The sequence below is a fragment of the Mytilus edulis genome, chromosome 2, assembly GCF_963676685.1.
Source record: "Mytilus edulis chromosome 2, xbMytEdul2.2, whole genome shotgun sequence".
Lineage (NCBI taxonomy): Eukaryota > Metazoa > Mollusca > Bivalvia > Mytilida > Mytilidae > Mytilus > Mytilus edulis.
In genome coordinates, this window is record NC_092345.1 from 28,957,669 (window position 1) to 28,980,792 (window position 23,124).

The window sequence follows — 23,124 nt, forward strand, 5'->3', positions numbered from 1 at the left end:
TTTCTTATATGCAATGGAATTTTATGTGAAATGGTTTCTATAGTACTGGAACAGGAAACCAAATATTTTCCCGACAATGACACTGACAACATCATAGCATTATACAAAAGGCAAACTTTTCCTGTGGTATAAAATGAAGATCATCAATTCACCTGGCCAGCATACAGATTTCTGAATTAAGAATTATGGCGTATTAAAAACAAAAGTGCATACACTAAAATGTCTAACCTTTTTATACTTGTGATTTAATTTATTTTGAAAGTCTATATCAGTAAAATGAAAATTTTACTACAATAAACATTATTAATGACTCATGAAAATGAAGCCACAGTCGGATGAAACATGTCAGACACTCATAAATTTTTCACAATCCTTCCATACACCAAATACAGCGTTCCTATCATTCAAAGTACCTATGACAATCAAATAAAACCACTAAGTCTTAACATTGACCAATGAACCATGAAAATTATGTCAAGGTTAAATGAAATCCACCAGATGTACATGTACACCCATACATGTGAACCTCCCGACGGGAGTACAAAACTCCCGTTTTCAGGGGTCCCCTCCCGTCCTCCCGTCGAAGAGAAAAAAATCCCGTGTAGAAAAAATTTCATGAATGATAATTTTCAGTCGCCATTTTTACTATTTTGTTTACAAAATTTATCATTGAGATCGTAAAAACCCGAGATTTTTTAAGTCGTAAAAACAGGAGGTTTATCGAACGTATCCGGTGTAACTGACATTACCAACAACAACAACAACAACAACAACAACAATTTTTGTTTGTCAATCAAGACGCCCCGAGGAGCAGTACAATTACAGTTTAAATTAAAGTGTACAAATAATTGTGTTGATTTTTTTCATTGAAATTACAATACATGACAATAAAATTAAAACAATATTATATAAGAGAAGGGAGACAAAAAATACAGTATATATTCTCAAAGATAATGAGTGAGTGAACATTACCTGATTACGCAACATGTGGAGATTTTATTTCTTGCTAAAGGCTAATTACAACAACAAGTGATAATAGTTTGATTGAACAATCATAAGGTGTTTGTATATCAATTACTCGATGTGGCTTCTGTTTATGGCACACGCCAAGGATGATTAAAGGCAAATACCGATAAATACCGGCATTGATGGAAAATGGAATGTTGTTGTCCAAAAATTTATCGGAAGTTTTTTGATGCCAAGAAAAACACTTATTGTATATGAAAATCTCGAGATGAAAATACTGGAAAAAGGAATGGTTTCAGCTCAATGTGAGCTGTTTGCTACACAAGCTGACTGAAAAATTATATAAGCAAATTCATTATTTTGTACACCATTATGTGTTCAAAATGCCAAAACGACAGTTATCTCCGTCTTCAAAGACACCAGTTTCAAAACAACAGAAATATTTGACAAAGATCAACAATGTTTGTTAATTTATTATTTATTTATTATGTAATAAATGTATAGCATAAATCTCTCTTATATCTCAAGCCAATGCCAATGAAAAACAAATAAAAAAAGATTCTCATCAGCAATCAACAATGTAAAACAAAAGAAAAAAAGATTCTCATCAGCAATCAACAATGTAAAACAAAAGAAAAAAATATTTTCATCGTAAAATAAAAGAAAAAAAGATTCTTCTCAATTATTCCTTAATATATGCAGACTTTAACTAATGCCATTCACAAGGAAGATTGAAGAAAAAAAAACATCATACGGTTAGTTTTACGACGAAAAATATGTCGATAAAAAACCTCCTGATCTGAGGTCCAATCTCCTGACCAAAATTTCCAAATCTCCTGATCTGAATTTTACAGTCTATCACATGTATGTACACCTTACATATATTTCATACACCAAATATAGTTGACTTCTTTTTTTAGGAACTGAAAAACTGACATAACCACAAAAACCTATCACAAACAAATGAACCATAAAATGAGGTCATAGCATATGATACCAGCTGCCAGACAGACACTTACACCTTATTATTCCATACACGGTAACACCAAATATAAGTGACCTATTGCCTGAAGTATCTACGAAATAGTGGTAGACCAAACCACAATAAACAGTTGCGCCATGAGCGCATGATACGCCCGACGTCTTGTGTGGAAGTTTTATGCAATAATCATAAATAGTTTCAGAGAAAGTTTTAAGCAATAACCATATATTTTTTTTGAGACACGGCGGGACATGTGAAACCCCCAACCCTGTTTTTTTTTTACAAAAAACTAAATATCACTAAAAAAAAAATTTGAATCAAAACCAAAAAGTATACAGATCTTCAGATTAATATATCAAAGACATGTGTAAAGTTTAAAGCAATAATCATAAATCGTTTTTGAGATGTGGTGCGACATGTAAAAAACCCCTCCCCCTTTTTTTTTTACAAAATACTCAATAACTCAAAAATAAAATTTTGAATCATCACCAAAAAGTATAGAGATATTAAGATTAATATAACTAAGAAGTGTTTAAAGTTTTAAGCCATAATCCAGAATTGTTTTTGAGATACGGTGCGACATGTGAAAAAAAACACACCCCTGTTTTAGTTACAAAGTGCCGTAACTCAAAATGTTTTAATCTTATTTTCACCAAAAAGTATACAGATCATTTGACCATCATAAGAAACAACTATGTTAAGTTTCATGAAATTTGGATAAGTCGTTCTCAAGTTACGGTGCGACATGTTTATGCCGGACAGACGGACGGACGGACACCGGACATTTGTATACCATAAAATTTTGACGGGCGTATAAAAACTAAACATTATCCAATTAAACAAGAATTTTCAAAAATCCAAAATTCCAGTATTTTTTTTTAAAAGCAGTCACTGAATTATGAAAATAGGGTCAAGGACAATAAAAATATAACAAACAGAAACTTTGTAACATAAGGTATCTGCATCCAAGGTATGAAGCCTCCAGGTCTTCTAGCTTCTGAAATATATATAGTTTACACCATAGCATCTGCCATCAGGATTGTAATACCTTTGTCTCATGTTCTGTGATTTCAGTAGCAGGCAAGACAAAAACTGTGAAAACACTGGACAAACTAAATTTTGAAGAAAAATTAATTTGAATCTGTAAAAAAACAAGAATGGACACTTTTATAATGATCTCTCTTACTTTTGAAATCAAGCTTCGTTCAAATAAAGCATCTTAAGACACATACTTGTTTCTAAACAAAATAAATATATAACTTGACAATTAATAACACAGACCCTTATCTTTCAAAACTTTTTACATTCTGGTTAATTGTCTTTAAGAGGGAGGTTAATCTGATTTATCAAATGTTGTAGAAATATATAGACAAGAGTGCATACCCTGAATGTCTCACCTTCTTTACTATCCATTGATATTATGTTGATAGTCCTACATATAAAGCTTTACTCCCCGGTACAACTATCACATTAACTTAACATGATCAGAGAAAATGAGGTCATTAAGACAAGGTCATATTAACTAAACAAGAAATACATGTAAACCTTATAATCATTCAGTAAACTAAATATAGTTGACTTATTGCTTATATTTTCCAAAAAACAGACTCAACCAAGAAAACTAAACTTTGACCACTGAACCATAAAAATGAGGTCAATGACAGATTACACCTGCCTGTAAGACGTGTACACCTTACAATTATTCTGTAAACCAAACATAGTATCGATAGACCAATTGCATACAGTATAAGAAAAACAGACCAAAACTCAAAAACTTAACTATAACCACTGAACCATGAAAATGATGTCAAGGTCAAATGACACCTGCCAGCTGGACATGTACACCTACAATCTTTCCATACACCAAATATACTAGACCTATTGCTTATAGTATTTGAGATATGGACTTACCACTTGTTCACTGATCCATGAAATGAGGTCATGGTCAAGTAAAAACTGTCTGATATGCATGAGGACCTTGCAAGGAACCAAATATAGTTATCTTATTACTCATAATAAGAGATCTAGAGAAATTAACATTTAAAAAAATCTTAACTTTTTTTCAAGTAGTCACTGAACCATGAAAATGAAGGTCAAGGACAATTGATATGTGACTGATGGAAACTTGCCGGGTAACATAAGGCATCTATATACAAAGTAAGAAGCATCGAGGTCATCCACCTTCTAAAATATAAGGCTTTTAAGAGTTACTTAATGCTGCGGCCAACGCCACCAGATCATTATCCCTATGGCGAGCTTTCTGCAATTAAAGTCACAGGCTCAGCAAAAATGTTATTTATAAGATGAAATAAAATAAGATCTATAACTAAGTTACCTTTTTCTCTAGGAAATAAATCATCCCACTGAGACTGTGTTATCCCACGATGTTCTTTTAAGTTTCTGAGGGGTTGTTTTTGATTTTCTATTTCTTTCTGAAGAGCTTGTGGTGGAAATTGTTTGTCAAATATCTGCCTCACTGCATATCTAGCAGAGTTATTCATTAGTGTTTCTTGAACAAAATCGTCAGTCAAGGATTCATTACTACAAGTAAAAAAGGGCAGTTACAAACATTGAGGGAAATTACAGACATTGAGGGAAGTTACACACATACACACATTGAGGGAAGTTACACACATACACACATTGAGGGAAGTTACAGACATACAGACATTGAGGGAAGTTACAGACATACAGACATTGAGGGAAGTTACAGACATACAAACATTGAGGGAAGTTGCAGACATACAGACATTGAGGGAAGTTACAGATAACAGACATTGAAGTCATTAAAATGTTCGATAAATGTTTCAAATTGGCACATAATGTTTAGAAATGCATAGGGTCAAGAAATATAAATGAATCTGATGACATCACAATTACATCATAATATGTACTGTTTTCACAAAAAAGAGGGAAAATACAGAATTTATGCAGTTTTTTATCTTTCTTTTGGTTGTGGAAACATAGTGCGCAACCAAGAAACAACAAAATAATTTAACAGAAGCTTTATTATAACTATTGACAATATCTCACCAAATATAAAGTTGTTTCTTGGGTGCACACATACTTTTTCAATCTAAAATATACTTAAAATTTGATGAAACAAGAATGTGTCCAACGTACACGGATGCCCCACTCGCACTATCATTTTCTATGTTTAGTGGACCGTGAAATTGGAATAAATTCTCTAATTTGGCATTAAAATTAGAATGATCTTATCAAAGGGAACATGTATACTAAGTTTCAAGTTGATTGGACTTCTACTTCATCAAAAACTACCTTGACCAAAAACTTTAACCTGAAATTTGCACTATCATTTTCTATGTTCAGTGAACCGTAAAATTGGGGTCAAAACTCTAATTTAGCATTTAAATTAAAAAGATCATATCATAGGGCACATGTATACTAAGTTTCAAGTTGATTGGACTTCAATTTCACCAAAAACTTTAACCTGAAGCGGGACAGACGGACGGACGAACGTACGGACGAACGGACGCACATACCAGAAAACATAATGCCCCTCTACTATCGTAGGTGGGGCATAAAAACAAGGAAAATCAAGAAATTTTACAAAATATGCATATTCAGTGATGATTTGTTACCATGGTAACTTGTTTAATGCCAAACTTGTTTTGTGTTTTCTGAAAACCTTGTACCTTAGTCAAGTTTTCAATAATTTAAGAGTATGTATGATAACTTTTAAATTTGCAGTAATTTTTGGGCTAAATAAGGGCCTTATTGCCCCTACTCCTTTATAAAAATTGAAAGGTTGCTTAAGTCAACAGATATAAACAATTTACCAAAGTTTTATAAAATTTTGTGAAAGTGTTTATGAGTGATTATCCGAAAACTGGAAAATCTCCCCTTTTTTAAGCATAAAAATTCATAACATGGAAACGTAAAATCTGAAATTAATAAAAATCGAAAGGGAGCATACATCAATAGATATAAACAATTCACCAAAGTATCATTAAAGGTGATGGAAGCATTTTTGAGTTATTGATGAAAAACTGGAAAATCACCCTTTATTTAAGGATAAAACTTCATAACTTTGAAACGAAAAGTCTGAAATTTATAAAAATCGAAAGGAAGCTCACGTCAATAGATATAATTTTTCAACAAAGTTTCATAAAAGTTGGTGGACACGTTTTTAGTAATTGTTCGAAATGTGGACAACAGACAGACAGAAGGATGGACGGACAATGGTATACCATAATACATCCCGTCTTAGAGGGGCGTATAAAAACTACATTGACCAAAAGAAGGTAGTGAAATAGTGTTCACATACTTGTCACCGACAGATCTATGATTGCACAATATCTGTCAATGTAAATTTGTTAAGCCTTACAGAAGTTCATCAGGAAACTTTTCTATACTCAATACCATAAAATCTGATGCTGTTTGAAGAAATGATCTTTACCCTTTACTGTTACGAACAAAAACCTGTATTATTTGTACTAGCGGAAATAATACATGTAATATTTAGAATATTTCTTCAATTTGGAACTTACATTATGAAGAAACTTCTATTCTAACTACACATCTACACATACCTTATACTTCCTTGATCACATTGGAGATTTTCTGGATTTAAATAATCTGAAATGAAAATAATCATAAACAAGGATTTATTTTTTAACATCAACCCATGGGGGGGGGGGGGGGGGGGGGGGTAACTTCGATATTTTCTTGGTAGGGCATACCTGTCAACCTGTGATGATGAAAATGCAGGTCATGACCTGCATTGAAGAATCAAATCTCAGGTCATAACGCGTGCGAACTTTTTCGAGCTGAATTTCAGTATTTATGGTACATTTTCTTATAATGTATATCAAAGATACCAAAACATCAATGCATGTTCACTTTGTTAAGTCATTTTAAATCTTATTAAATATTATTTCATTGCACTTTTAAAGATTTTTATAAATTTGTGTAACTCAGTCTTATGTGCTTTACTTTTTGAAAAAAAATAATACAATCATCAAACACTAGAATTTAATGTAATTCTTAAATGTTTGAGACTATTCTCTATGTAGCCTTTCATCATAATAATTTTTATTATATATATGGAAGTTTTAAACGACCTTGACTGGCTATACAGCCCTTGCACGGTCAGCAATATTTATTAATTAACAAGGAAATTAGACTATGACAAAATATAGTAATACAGTTAAAGGAAGTATAAATGTAAAAAATAATTTTCAACTTTTTTAAAAAAATTGTGTAAAGGTATAAAAATAATGAATAGTTATTTTTCAATATGTATTTGAATTTTATATTTTAAATGATTTAAACTTTTTCACCCATGAAACGTATATATAAGGAATAATTTTGAATGGTGTCAAATAAGGGGAAGTAACTCTAGTTCGGTTTGAAATCGATGGTGCAATTTATCTACGACCTAAAGCTAAGGTAATTGGTGTTAATTAACAGTGTGTTTGACACCAAAGCTGTCAAGTGAAGCCATGCACTTAATGGGTCACTTAATTTGACAGTTTACATAGCTAGATGAACTTCCTGTTCATGGAAGAATTACGAATTTGCCGGTATTTCAAAGGAATATTACTTATGAAATCAATCTCAAGGATAAGAAATACAGGAAATCGGGTCATTTTTGGAATTCCCAGGTTATTTCAATGACCCGGCGGGTGTTCCGGGTGATCCCTCAGAATTGTGAAAATCTCGGGTCACACCCGCAGAATACGGGTCAGTTGACAGGTATGGTAGGGGTGTGCCATTTTTGCCTAAAAAAACGTACCCATTTTAATATAATATTCACTGAAATTCAGTACCTATAGTTATATAAATATTTAAGAAAGAATGACCTATACTTAAAATATGACCCATGCTTATATAAGCATATAAGCACTGCTTATATAAGCACCAACTCACCGGGGTTCATTTGGGAACTTATTTGAAAGCACTTTGTTTAAAAGGTGAACTTTCAAATGAATTGATATAATTTAATATAATAATTGACCATTAATAATGTATGATTCTCAATAGCATATTTATATATGATATGTAGATCATACCCCGAATCAATATATAGTTATCAAACGTAAATGCATTTTCATATAGGATACGTCATTAAAAAGGAGGGTCAATTTTATATAAAATCTCGCAAAATTATGACCCATATTTTTGGCACATCCCTGTATACCCAATAATAGGAAGTTGACCCCCCGTGCATCAACCAAGATTTTATTTAAATCTTTAAAGACCTTGCTGCTATAAGCATGATAAACCCATGATATATTTTTTTTTTAAATAGGGCAAATTTTTTTTACATGTAAATCAATATTTTCAAGGACATAACTTTTTTTTTAAGTTGATAAGCATAAGATTTTGTCCCAGAAATTGTTGATATGATGTAATTTTGATACACTCGAGAGCACTTTATAAACAAGGACAAACAGACATACATCTGGTATTCCTGTGTCCCCTGCACAGGGTTGCACAGAGGCAATACATGAAAACAACTAAACAATAAATCAAGTTTCCAGAAGGTTATCAAATGGTCAAGAAACTTTTAAACAAATTTACAATAAACTTTGGTTTGTCAATGAATTAATCAGTACTATATATTCACGAACCTTTACTTTGCTGAGGTGTCGGCTGATATTCTTTTAGTGTTTTACATTCTTCTGCTACAGATTCTCCTCCTAGGCGTATTTCTCCTCCTAGGCGTATCAGTGCCTGTAAACATAGAAAAGATGTAACTATAAACAAATGAAATGTTCTATCTTAACAAGAGTCTCATGAGAGCATCATATCACTCACCTATAATTTCAGTTTCAGGCATTTAACTTATTTGCAGATCTGACTTGGCTGAACTTTTTTGCCATTTACACTTTCTCTCTATCTTTTATAATATTATAAATAGTAACCAAAAACATTTAATTTCATAAAAATAAACCTTTTTTGACAGTAACCCCACAATCGGTTTGGACTTATTCATTACTTTCTCCATGTCTCTTTTGCTCTAACTGCTATAGCTTTTGAGATAAAAGCAAAAAACTACATTTGTTCTGTAAATTTCTTTGTTAATATCTTTGAGAAATGAAAAATATTAGTAATATTACCCTTTTCAAAAATATGATTGCCACTGATTTTTCAAACCTGCAAAGGACATTGCTAATATAAGATATAACTGAGGCCAACTTACTATGCCAATTGGTCATGCTGGTCAATCATATTTTAACTAGTTAAGGGGAACTTAACTGGTAGCAGGTTTTATCCTTAAAAATACATGTGAACCTAACACAGATTCAAAGTTCTCTATATAAATGATTATTAAGGATGTACTTAGGTGAGGTTTTGGAATTTGTGTCAAATGTTCGGACTCCTTGGTGTTTTTCCATACAATACAATGTAAAATATTTTGCCCCATAACACCCATTTATTTTTTCATATATGACTTAATAGCTCATGAAATGTCATTTACCAAAATTTTAGAAGATTCTTGATTTTCTTTCTTTTGTTTTGAGACCCAAATAATATCATTGCAAATATAAGGTAAAAGTCAGAGTCAGCCTTTTCCCGCCATATTTCATATCTCAAATATCTCGAAAATGGAGGTCCATGACCTATCAATATTATTAGCTTATTTTAATCCTTAATTGATGCTCTACCAGCTTATAGTATCAGTTTTAATTTCTTAATTTCTTAATTTTTACCTATCCTCACCTAAGTACATCCTTAAATCAGCAAGGCAAAAAAAAACCAACCACGTAAATCTACAGGTAGCTAAATGACCACCTGTTGATAAGCTCTAACAATATCTATATATATATTGTACAATTTTAATGGACAAATTATATTGACAATTTTTTAAACTAGTCAGGCAATTGGTATTTCAATAGCACTAATGTTACTGGATAAGGACATTGATGAAAGACATAACTCTGACAAGAACAGTAAATGTGATGTCAACCAAATTCAAACTTGATCTATGTTTTGTGATAAATTGAGTATTAAGCATTGTTTATAAGTTTCATGACATCTGGATGAGGCAAACTAAAGCACCAGAACGAAAAAAAATTTTTGAACATGCATGTGATTGAACAGATTGTCAAGTCAAACACTTCATGCCCCTCTATTGCAGGGTAGTAGGATAGAGAAAACTATGTTATCTGATTTTGTGTGTGTATTATCATAAAGAAATCATATGTCATAATGATGAATTTGGGAGATTTATCAATCAGTTTGAGTTTGAAGGGAGATAACTGCATAAGTCAAACTCATTTCTTTACACATCTGTCATAGGACTATTCCCCTGCCTTTTCAAAGCAATAAAATGTTGTCCTTTTTGTATTTCTTAACACATACAGAAATATCTGTCAGTTTACCTGTGATAAATTACTCCAATCTTCTTCAAAATCTTCATCAGATATACTTCTATCACTGTTTTGGACTATTTTATTACGGATGTGTTTTACCCTTGATAAATCAGCTACCTCAGTTATATCAGTCTCGAATGGCAGTACATCTGGTATATTGTCATATGCCTCTATCAAATTTTTCATCAGAATCATCATCAGCCGAATATCAAAGTTTTGTGATGTTATAGGTACTTGTAAATCTAAAATCATTAAATTAGGATTTATTCTATCTATAGGAACAATCTCTAGCCAGATCTTGTGCCAAACTATGCAATTGAACATTGTAATTAGATATTTGAATATTGTATTTTCAGTATTATATTGATTTTGTTATCCATACTTTGAAACCAAACAAAATATCATTGTTAATAAATTGCTTTGCCGAGCACTGCTGGATATGACCACAGAGGTCAAACCATGAATGAGGTCAAGGTCATGTAAGTCATGTCTGACAGACATGTAACCTTGCTAGAAACACATATACCATAAAAAGTGAGAATTTCGCATGACAAAAATTTTAAGTAGTAGCTGAAACATTAAAATGGGGTCAAGGACAAAGGATATATTACAGAAGGAAGCGTTGTAACATGATACATCTGTAAACAAGATATGAAGCATCAAAGTCTCTTATCCCATGAAGTATCTAATATGTTGATTAGTTTAGACTGTGACAGTCTGAAAATAATGTCTATGTCTTGTATATTGCGACTTTCTTTCAAGGTGTGGAAAAAGTCGTATACTTTAGCTAACTTTTGAATTTATATTGTTGACCACAATCACTCAGGTCATCACCAATCTTTTGCCTAAGTTGGTAAGTAAAGGTAGATAACAATTATAAGACTTTGGATGAAAGTGTGCATATGGCATTTCTGTTTTTCTCTAATTCATGCTATAATCTAATTTTGAAAGAAGGAATATTAATCAGCTACAGCAATTCTCTTATACTCAAATAGAGCTTGTGTAAATAATTTTGAATGTGAAACCTGAGTAAGTAATGGTACGTCTAAACACTGGTAAGGACTAAAAATATACCAACAAGGACTAGAAGGGGTGCTGTGATATGTACATTGTTTTCATGTTATGTTAGAGATTGATATTTAATACACAAACTCCAAGTTTTATAGAAAAAACAAACCACACATAAATGAGTAATTGACAATACTGTGCTATTGCGAAATACTGTGCTGTGACACAATACTTAGTTAATCTCTATGATAATTGACACACCCTGTTTGGTGTGTATCTCCTGTCATATCAGTACTTGTTGCTTTTATATATAAATCAGAACTAATCAATTTAAAAATGAATTCTAGTAAAGGAGGGAGAAAATCACACTTCTGCTGTACCGAAATTTGTAATAAAACAATTGATACAGTGTTATTCAATCTAGAGCACAATTGTAGTGTCATGTACTATTATTGTACTTACTTCCCAGTTTTTGGAATATAAATTCGTCTGAATCTGTTTCAAATGATCCTATTTTCCCCTCTTTCACAGCTGATTCTATAGTGGATTTCAATGTGTCAAAAACCTGACTTGCTGTTAACTTTATGACTGCAATCAAGGAACCAGATCTAAAATAAAATTAATGAAGAATCAGACCAAAGATAAAAAAGATGGATTTTCTTTTTCTATTCCAATATATTTCTGACATTTACTTAAGTACAGCTATTTGTAAGATCCAGGCAGGGGGTGATTCATGTATGTCTCAGAACTGCTTTATTCTTTTATATAATAGTTAGCTAAGATTGAAATAAAGTTTGCAAGCTTTTTTTTTAAATTTTGTTGAACGGTTGCTATGGAAACATGCAGCCATTTTTTTGAGGAATTTATGATGAAATCAGGCATGAAAATTGGAAAATGTCTACTTTTTGGTTGCAGTAATTTCATGATAATGACAATTTCAAGAAAAAAATTTCAACATATAATTAGGCATTGTTTGAAGTTTATATTTTGATGTTGAAGTTGTGAATTTTTTTTTTTGATATTAGGCTAAAATGGTATTTAAAAAGGTGCAAAAATCTGTATTTTGACATTTTCTGAAAAAAGCTTAAATATCATACTTTAAATCAAGAAAAATTGACATTGAGCAGACAAGTTCATTATAAACTATGATTGCATCTTAAAGTTCATACTCATACATTGAATTATTAAAAACAGGAAAAAAACATGTTTTTTTTCTAAATTTTTTGTTACCATGGCAACAAAAATCGGTAAAATTCATAAAAATGACAAAACACAATACTTGTTCATTATCAAAATTTTTGCTATTTTTTTTTATATTAATGTAATTTAACAGACAATAAAACTTATGATTTGTTTGAAAATGATAAAAAATATACAAGCTTTAATTTAAGTGGCTGAAAAACCATAGCAACCAAAAAAAAGCCCTAGCAACCGGTTTGAAATTGCTGAATTAATTCAGAATCAGCATCAAATGCATGGTTTTCTAGGTATTGGATACATATAAATAATGGAGTTTGAATAATATACTCAACAGTTAAATAGTTAATTTACACTTGATCTGCTTTTGGTAACCATTGGAACAAAAAAGTTCAGATTTGATACAACCATTATGTACCTTATAATATCTGTTTTGCAGCCCTGTAAATGGACTTCTTTCAACCATAATCAACAAAAATCATATTTCTCTATATTTACAACTCATATCTCTTGATTTCATGAAAGGTCATTTGTTTATTGTAATAAAAAAGTATGGCATAGAAATTTTAGATGGAGAGACAGAGTAAATAATGTAGGACTGCTGAATTTGGTGCATGGTTTCCTCAAAAATTTGTATTCCTAGATTTTTCTCGATATCTCAAAATTCAAATTTTGTTTTGGTCTAGAATTATAAAAGTAAACGGTGCGTCTAAATACTTCTAAGGACTCCTTAGTGCACTAAAGACCTATACAATGCCACTAAGGACTAGAAGGAGTGTTGTTATATATATTATTTTTACATATTATGGTAGAGATAGATATTTAATGCAAAAAATTCAAATTTTATAGAAAAACAATCATAAATAAATAAGATATTCAACATTATTCAAACGGTTCATTCCTTCTATTCCCACTTTTTTATAAATCTGGTAAGAAAAGTTAAAATTCCATGTGGAAATAGGAAGAAAACTTTTGCAAGCAAAGGATTATACTTAATCAACTTTTAATTGGCCAATGTTTTTCTAAATAGGAAATAGGTTATTTTTGTATATGTTTGAATTTTGTGTTTTTAATTCAAATAAAAATGAAAGAAATGGAATAAAATTGAGAATGGAAATTCTGAATAAGTGAAAGAGACAAAAACGTGACCATATAGCATAAAACAATCGAAATAAATTTCTTTTATAACACAAATTCAAAAGTAAAGTCACGCAAGCATTATAATATGAAACAAACAATACAAGTAAACAACACTAAAGTAAATCATACATTGTAGCACACACATCAGAAATCCACCGTATATTAGCCTATTCAAGTTTATTATTTTTCACATCCCCCTTTACCTTATTCCAGAACTGATCTCAATTCAAATTTCTAATGGAGTTTGCAACAATAACAATGATTTAAATACATCATAAAATATTAAAATGTAAAAAAAGTGCTTGTTATCAATGCATGGTAAAGATTGTTTTAATTTATCAGTTGGTAGTAAAAGTAAATATACATTGTATATTGTATAAAACAATGATTTAAGTTGATTCAACTACTATTCTGGACAAAGAAAGATGACTCCAATTTAAAATTTCTTGCTATTGTGCAATACTACAATGCAATTGAAAATACTTGCTGTTGCACAATACTGTGCAATTGAAGATTTCTTGCTATTGCACAATACTGTGCAATTGAAGATTTCTTGCTATTGCTGAATACTGTGCAATTAAAAATTTCTTGCTATTGCACAATACTAAATATAATTATTTTGGATCCTGATTTGGACCAACTTGAAAACTGGGCCCATAATAAAAAATCTAAGTACATGTTTAGATTCAGCATATCAAAGAAGCCCAAGAATTCACTTTTTGTTAAAATCAAACTTAGTTTAATTTTGGACCCTTTGGACTTTAATGTAGACCAATTTGAAAACGGGACCAAAAATTAAGAATCTACATACACAGTTAGATTTGGCATATCAAAGAACCCCAATTATTCAATTTTTGATGAAATCCAACAAAGTTTAATTTTGGACCCCGATTTGGACCAACTTGAAAACTGGGTCAATAATCAAAAATCTAAGTACATTTTTAGATTCAGCATATCAAAGAATCCCAAAGATTCAATTTTTGTTAAAATCAAACTAAAGTTTAATTTTGGACCCTTTGGACCTTAATGTAGATCTAGACCAATTTGAAAACGGGACCAAAAATTAAGAATCTACATACACAGTTAGATTCGGCATATCAAAGAACCCCAATTATTCAAACAAAGTTTAATTTTGGACCCTTAGGGCCCCTTATTCCTAAACTGTTGGGACCTCAACTCCCAAAATCAATCCCAACCTTCCTTTTATGGTCATAAACCTTGTGTTTAAATTTCATAGATTTCTATTTTCCTATACTAAAGTTATGGTGCGAAAACCAAGAAAAATGCTTATTTGGGCCCCTTTTTGGCCCCTAAATCCTAAACTATCTGGACCTTAACTCCCAAAATCAATCCCAACCTTCCTTTTGTGGTCATAAACCTTGTGTTGAAATTTCATTGATTTCTATTTACTAATACTAAAGTTATTGTGCGAAAACCAAGAATAATGCTTATTCGGGCCCTTTTTTGGCCCCTTATTCCTAAACTGTTGGAACCAAAACTCCAAAAAAATATATCCCAACCTTCCTTTTGTGGTCATAAACCTTGTGTCAAAATTTCATAGATTTCTATTTACTTAAACTAGTTATACTATAGTGCGAAAACCAAGAAAAATGCTTATTTGGGCCCCTTTTTGGCCCCTAAATCCTAAACTATCTGGACCTTAACTCCCAAAATCAATCCCAACCTTCCTTTTGTGGTCATAAACCTTGTGTTTAAATTTCATTGATTTCTATTTACTAATACTAAAGTTATTGTGCGAAAACCAAGAATAATGCTTATTCGGGCCCTTTTTTGGCCCCTTATTCCTAAACTGTTGGAACCAAAACTCCAAAAAAATATATCCCAACCTTCCTTTTGTGGTCATAAACCTTGTGTCAAAATTTCATAGATTTCTATTTACTTAAACTAGTTATACTATAGTGCGATAACCAAGAAAATGCTTATTTGGGCCCTTTTTGGCCCCTAATCCCTAAACTGCTGGGACCAAAACTCCCAAAATCAATCCAAACCTTCCTTTTGTGGTCATAAACCTTGTGTTAAAATTTCATAGATTTCTATTTACTTAATTATACTAAAGTTATAGTGCGAAAACCAAATGTCTTCGGACGACGACGACGCCAACGTGATACCAATATACGACCAAAAAATTTTCAATTTTTGCGGTCGTATAAAAAGAGCATACCTTTATAACAGTCAACCACCTACTGCCCAAAGTGGGGTTTAAACCATTTTCGTTAATAAGTGAGTTGTCAGACTGATCATGCTGATTGTTCAAATTGATTTTACACTTTTTCAAAAGTGGGACGAGTCGGTAAACAAGAGTGGGGCGATTTTTTTTATAAAGTGCCGATATAGTATAGGCCGAGTGGCCAGTAGGGCGAGTTGACATTGTTTGATATCTACTCATCATGGTCGGGGGTCATTAAGGGTATACATCATATAGTAATATATTAAGTATATTATAATGGGTGTGTGGCGTTCTAAACTAGATTTTATGAATTGTAAATGGTTTTTCGTCTATAAAAAACAGCTGGGATGTAAAATAGTTATCCCACGAGGACGAGGTGTGTCAGTGTTGGATCACCCTCTGGGCTCCGGCCATCAGGATGATCTTACACTGACACACCTCGTCCTCGTGGGATAACTATTTTACATCCCAGCTTTTTTTATAGACGAAAAACCATTTACAATTCATAAAATCTAGTTTAGAACGCCACACACCCATTATAATATACTTAATATATTACTATATGATGTATACCCTTAATGACCCCCGAACATGATGAATTAACAAAAGAACAGTACATACCAACAAGGTGAATGATTAATAGCCTCTGTTCCAAGATAAACCAATGCAGTATCAGTACAAAATGTATTTAGTTCACATTGTGAGAAAAATTCAAAATTATATGGTAAAGATCTATGAAACAGTTCATTTAATTATGATAAGTTGCTTGAAGTGACTAAATTTCTATAGTATGCAGATATGTCATTTAGTTGCACAAAATTGTTCAATCAGTTTATGAGCAGTTGCAAATAAAATATGTATGACAGAAGACATAGAATGATAGTACAAACAGAAGGACATGTGCAGATCTCGACATATGGACTTCTCATCACTGCATATTTCTGTCTTTATAAAAGGTAGGTATAGTAATAGGATTATGCAATGAGTTTGAGTCCACTAAAATTGTGAATGAACTTACTCTAGATCAAGTATTTCAACTTTGTGAATTCCCTGAACACTGTTGAATAAAGCAGATACATTATGTAGTATTTCAGCTCTTATTCTTTTATCCTCCTCCTCATTTCCTTGTATTTGGCTGTAATCATGGTTCTTAATCTTAAATTTTACACTGTATTCAACTGAAATATTTAAAGATTGTATTTTACTTTTCATAAATAAATAACTCAAGTGTTTCAACAGATTTTAATCATTAATCTGAAAATTATAACATGAACTCCTCTGTTTTCAAATGACATTTTTAAGCTTGATTTAAAAATGAAATCGTCTTCAACGAATTTGCATGTTTTACACAGTCTTTGCTCTTGAGTGATTTTAATGTAAGGACCATTTTCTATTTCAAGACCATGGTCACTTATATGAAGTCTAGTATAAATATTCCTTACAGAAAAATCCATAAACGATAAGTAAAAATTTGCTTCAAGGGAAGGTTTTAAGTTTTTATACAGAAAAAGTTTGCTAATTTCGTCCTTTTTTTCTATTTTACTTTTATATAGATCTTTATAATAGTCATTTATTTCATATTTAATTTCTGATTTTAAATCATCTTACATCTGCAATATTCTTACAATTGGCCGCTTTGTCTTGGGATATTGTCTGGTTAGACATTTTTAGCATAATTATGTATACCAAGTATATACACCTTGCAAATCAAGGGATTTTGAAAGTTCAATCTAAGGGCTCTTTCAATAAAGGGTTTAAATTATCAAAATTTAGTCTAACATTATCAGGTATAAAAAAGATTGGGTTGTAATAAAAAGTTCAACAGGAAGTCTACCTAGTTCCTGACTCACTCTTATATTTGATGAGGTTTTCTTGGTTCCTAAAGAAGGTATTTACAAAATGTTAGATGGATTTTTTCAAAAGGTGATTTATCAATAAAGTTGAGATTGTCAATGTCACAATTTCGTTGGCTGCTTTATGCTTTGCCCTATGTTACACAAGGAAATAATCTATACATGATATTTCAGAGTTGTAAGTCAAAATGGCCTTAACCAATTTATCAAAGAGATTTTTTGACACCGAAATTATAATATGTAAAGAGCCCAGAGAGGCTGTCTTTGCTCTAAAGGAAAATAAAACTTTCCTGACCTTCTTTGCATGCTCTTCGAGACTATGTTTGTGGTTACTATTACACTTTAATAAGCAACACAAAAATGTATATTCAGTTTTATTCCGTATTATGTTATTAAAGGGGGAATTATATTATGGTGTGTTGTTGGATAACCATAGTTTTTGTCTTTTTAATATTCAAAGTTAGTTGCCTATCATCACTAAAATTGTTAAGTTTATCATGACTACTTTCTAGGCCTTCCTTATATGAAGATTATTTGTTCCCTATTTTTTCAACAAATCTGATTTTTCAAATTTTATATAAATATACAGCATGAGGTGAATGAAGGTTGCTCTTCTAGAACCATGAAAATTAACAATAAGTAATTTCTTAACAATAATAAATTCCGAGATAATTATGCATACAAAATGTTTCAAATGTTTAAACCAGATGCTCCGCAGGGCGCAGCTTGATAGTACCACAGAGGTTGAACCCTGAACAGTTGATGCAAGTATGGACACAACATTTAAGCTTGATACAGCTCTGAATTTGGATTGTGATTAAATAGTTGACACAGTATAGGTTTCTGACACAGAATGGATGGGGTTTTAGAACTTGATTTTTTTTTTAAATTGGACATTTACCTATTATGGTCCAATATCCAAAATCTAAATACATTTTGTACATAGTTAGATTCCGCATATCAAAGAACCCAAAGAAATCAATTTTTGATGAAGTTCAATTTTGGACCCTTTAGACCTCAATGTGGACCAATTTGATAAAGGGGGCCAAATATCAAAAATCTAAATACATGGTTAGATTCAGCATATCAAAGAACACATAAATTCAATTTTTATTAAAATCAAATAAAGTTTAATTTTAGCATATCAAAGAACCCCAAGAATTAATTTTTTGTTAAAATCAAACTAAGTTTAATTTTGGACCCTTTGGACCTTAATATAGACCAATTTGAAAACTGGACCAAAAATTAAGAATCTAAATACACCGTTAGATATCAAAGAACCCCACTAATTCAATTTTTGATGAAATCAAACAAAGTTTAATTTAGGACCCTTTTGGCCCCTAACTCTGAAACTGTTAGGACCAAAACTCCAAAATTCAATCTCAACCTTCCTTTTGTGGTCCTAAACCATGTGTTAAAATTGTATTGATTTCTTTTTTCTTATACTAAAGTTATTATCTGGAAGTCATTCCTCTTTGGACCACACTGACAACGACGACGTGATAACAATATGACAAAAAAAACAAAGACTTTTGCAGTCATATAAAAATTTGTAAGGGTGCCGCGGAACCCAGTGTTTCACCTACTTTTGCTGTTAATCACAGGCTCAACAAAAATGAGGAATAAAAACAATAAAAATATTCATCTTGATACTATCTTATAATTGTAAGAAGCTTCTGTCCAAATTTGGTAAAAATCTAGGATAGTTTATGAATCTAATAAATGTTTTAAAAACTTTAACTGCAGACTGTATATGTAATGTTAACTGGAAGAAAAACAAAGTCCATTTATAAGTAAAATACAGATACACAGTCAGGTACAAAATTTTAACAAAATTTCCCTCTAGATATTAGCTAGATAATAATAAAAAGCTTCAGTCTAAGTTTGGTACAAATCCAAAATAGTATAAGAAAGTTATTAAAATTTTAAAAACTTTAACCACAGAGTGAATGTGTTGTTTCCTGGCAAAAAATCTTAGTCCATTTAAAAGTAAAACAGGAAAAAATAGATTTTTTTTTAACAAAATTTACTTCTGGATAGTATATACTATCTTATGATCATAAACAAGCTTCTGTCCAAGTTTGGTAGAAATCCAGGATAGTTTAAGAAGTAATTAAAATTTCAAAAACTTTAACCACAGAGCGAATATTTGTGGATGCCCCCACAGTAGCCAACAGAATGTAGGATCACTATGTCTCGCTTTTTCAACTGAAGTGGAAAGGCTTGACAAAAAGAGTGCCTATGTTTATCTTTTGAAACAAAAATATTAAGGTCAGAAGGAGATATCAAAATTTTAAGTATATGTATTTCTCTTTTTAAAAGTATATCATGCAATTTGTCAAACATATATCTAATTTCTTATAATAAATTCAAGTTTTTGTGGATTGAGCCGATAAGGATATTGCTTAATAGGAGACACGTCACTAAGTACATTGAAATCATGACAAACTGCAGTGGTTTGATTGGCAAATTATGAAAAAGATTTTTTCAAGAAAACCCAATAACGGGTTGTCGGATTCATCTGAAAATTTGAGGGCAGATAGATCTTGACCTGATAAACAATTTTACCCCGTGTCAGATTGCTCTAAACCCTTTGGTTTTTGAGTTATAAGCCAAAAACTGCATTTTACCCCTATGTTCTATTTTTAGCCATGGTGGCCATCTTGGTTGGTTGGCTGGGTCACGCCACACATTTTTTAAACTAGATACCCCAATGATGATTGTGGCCAAGTTTTGTTTAATTTGGCCCAGAAGTTTCAGAGGAGAAGATTTTTGTAAAAATTAACGACGACGACGACGGACGCCAAGTGATGGGAAAAGCTCACTTAGGTGAGCTAAAAATGAGGTCAAGGTCAGATGAACCATGCCAGGCAGACATGTTCAGCTAGCAATTCTTCAATACAACAAATAAAGTTGACCTTTTGCTATAAATTAAGAAAAACTGACCGAAACACAAATACTAAACACTTAGCAATGAACCCTGAAAATGAGGTCACGGTCAAATAAAACCTGTGCGACTGACATATAGATGATAAAATATTCCCATCTATATGCAAAGTATGAAGCATCCAGGTCTTCTACCTTTTAAAATATAAAGCTTTTAAGAAGTTTGATAACGCCTCAGCCGCTGCCGGATCACTATCCCTATGTCAAGCTTTCTGCAACAAAAGTTGCAGGCTCAGCAAAAATTACTTTAAACGGCTATAACTCCTTAAAGGGGACAATTGACAATTTTGGTCATACTGACTTATTTGTAGATCTTATCTTGCTGTTTACAGTTTATTTCTATCTATAATAATATTCAAGATAATAACCAAAAGCTGCAAAATTTCCTTAAAATTGCCAATTTAAGGGCAGCAACCCAACAACAGGTTGTTTGAATCATCAGAAAATGTTAGGGTAGGTATAGTTTAACCTGATGAACATTTTGAAAAAGATGTTCTTATTTTAGCCATGGCAGCCATGTTGGTTGGCAGGCTGGTTTGTCGGACAGATTTTTTAAATTATATACCCCAATGATGATTGTGGCTAACTTTGGTTATATTTGGCCCAGTAGTTTGAGAGGAGAAGATTTTTGTTGCCTTGAGCTACTTTCTGCTCTTTGATTGGGTAACTATTGTGTCTCTTTAACACATTCCCAGTTTCCAATCGTCCATGACCTTGAGTGAATTAGTCCAGTTTAAACACAAACTAATTTCTTTAAATAGACTTTTAACCTTGTAATGTATAGTTATCCTAGGTTACTTACCAACTTTAGGATACAGCAAATCATACTCCCTCCAGTTTATATTTTTGTGCTTTTTAAGCTTATCAATCTTATTTTTTCCTTTACTCAATGTTTGTTTTAGATGATCTGGATGTATTTCACGGTCAAATATCTTTCTTATAACAGGTTCTGCTACAGTTTTCAGTAAGTGGAATAGTTTAAAATACTTTGTGTCCTCTGGAAAAAAAATCAAGTTTTAATGGATTGTAAGAAAAAAAAGTTGAATTTAACTAGCACAATATTTGACCATAAATAAATCATGATGATTTTTTAGAAAAGACATCCTTTTTTATCAAATTTGGAAAACTAAAACCAGACTATTGTACAGTTTTTACCTATAGCTAAAATGTCATCTTATGTAAGAAAACACTTGGAATGGACATCATTTAGTGTAAAGAATTTGTACAACCTCGTAAAAATTTTAAACTTTCGTTGTTTTGGTTTCAAATTTACAATTTTAGGTTAAACAGACTAATTTCATCAATTTTATGTATTTCAATGCCAAATTTTAGCAAATTGGAAAGCCAGGGAAGCTATCGACTCAGAGTTGCTTCTTTACAGGTGGCTATCAGTGAAAGGTTAAAAAGAGGCTGTCACAACGACAGCAAACCAGATTTATTAACATTTATTTGTGTCCTGCCAATATCACAAGAACCATAACTGATGAACGGTGAAAGTGAAAATCTTCAATATAAAATTTGACATCCATTTTGTCACCAGTATCAACATATTAAAGTTCGAAAAGCTTGGGTTGAATGGTTCTTGAGTAAATGCAACAACATGAATGGAAACGCCCTTTTTCGATCTTTCAAGAGCCATAACTGATGAACGGTAACAGTCAAAATCGTCATTATTGAACTTGACCTCCATTTTGTCATTCGTAACAACATATTAAAATTTGAAAAGCTTTGGTTGAACAGTTCATGAGTAGATGCACGGACACGACTGGAAAAGCCATTTTTCAATCTTTCAAGAACCATAACTCCTGAACAGTAAAAGTCAAAATCGTCATTATTAAACTTGACTTCCATTTTGTCATCAGTAACAACATATTAAAATTTGGGAAGCTTTGGTTGAACAGTTCATGTGTAAATGCACGGACACAACTGGAAAAGCCATTTTTCAATCTTTCAAGAACCATAACTCCTGAACGGTAAAAGTCAAAATCGTCATTATTGAACTTGACCTTCATTTTGTTGTCAGTAACAACATATTAAAATTTTAAAAGCTTTGGTTGAACGGTTCATGAGTAAATGCACAGACAACATTTGTTGCCCGCCCGACCGACCGCCTGACTGCCCGCCGTACATCCCCAAATCAATAACCAACATTTTTGTCACAAAAATCCGGTTAAAAATGTGTTATTCACTATTTTGACATTTCTGTCACAATTATTGATGGTCAAGTTAATTACTGAAGATAAAGTAGGTAGTTTATGGTCAAACTTTCAAAATTTAAAATAACTATTGAAGCATAGTTATATGTAATCAAAAGCTTTTTGCAATCATTGATGCTGTTGAAAACTTGGAATTGCATACATGTCTATCAAAGATGTATGAAATAGTGTTAAGATTGGACTATTTCACATGGTGCAGTCCATACCTTTTTTTCCATAAAAGTTTGAAGCTCACTTCTTTTCATTTGAAGCTCATTTCTTTTCATTGAGCTAACACTTCCCTTTT

At 31.7% G+C, this 23,124-nt stretch overlaps 1 protein-coding gene across 1 annotated transcript in view; it reads right to left on the reverse strand.

The window, feature by feature from the left end:
* Positions 1 to 23,124, reverse strand: part of LOC139510791 (titin-like) — a 118,535-nt gene that overhangs the window by 14,412 nt on the left and 80,999 nt on the right. The window contains exons 14-20 of the mRNA XM_071297321.1: positions 21,425 to 21,619; positions 16,842 to 17,001; positions 11,761 to 11,906; positions 10,300 to 10,532; positions 8,545 to 8,647; positions 6,502 to 6,547; positions 4,284 to 4,489 (exon numbers count right to left, since the gene is read on the reverse strand). Coding sequence (XP_071153422.1) covers positions 4,284 to 4,489; positions 6,502 to 6,547; positions 8,545 to 8,647; positions 10,300 to 10,532; positions 11,761 to 11,906; positions 16,842 to 17,001; positions 21,425 to 21,619 — 1,089 coding nt within the window. The remainder of the gene's footprint in view (positions 1 to 4,283; positions 4,490 to 6,501; positions 6,548 to 8,544; positions 8,648 to 10,299; positions 10,533 to 11,760; positions 11,907 to 16,841; positions 17,002 to 21,424; positions 21,620 to 23,124) is intronic.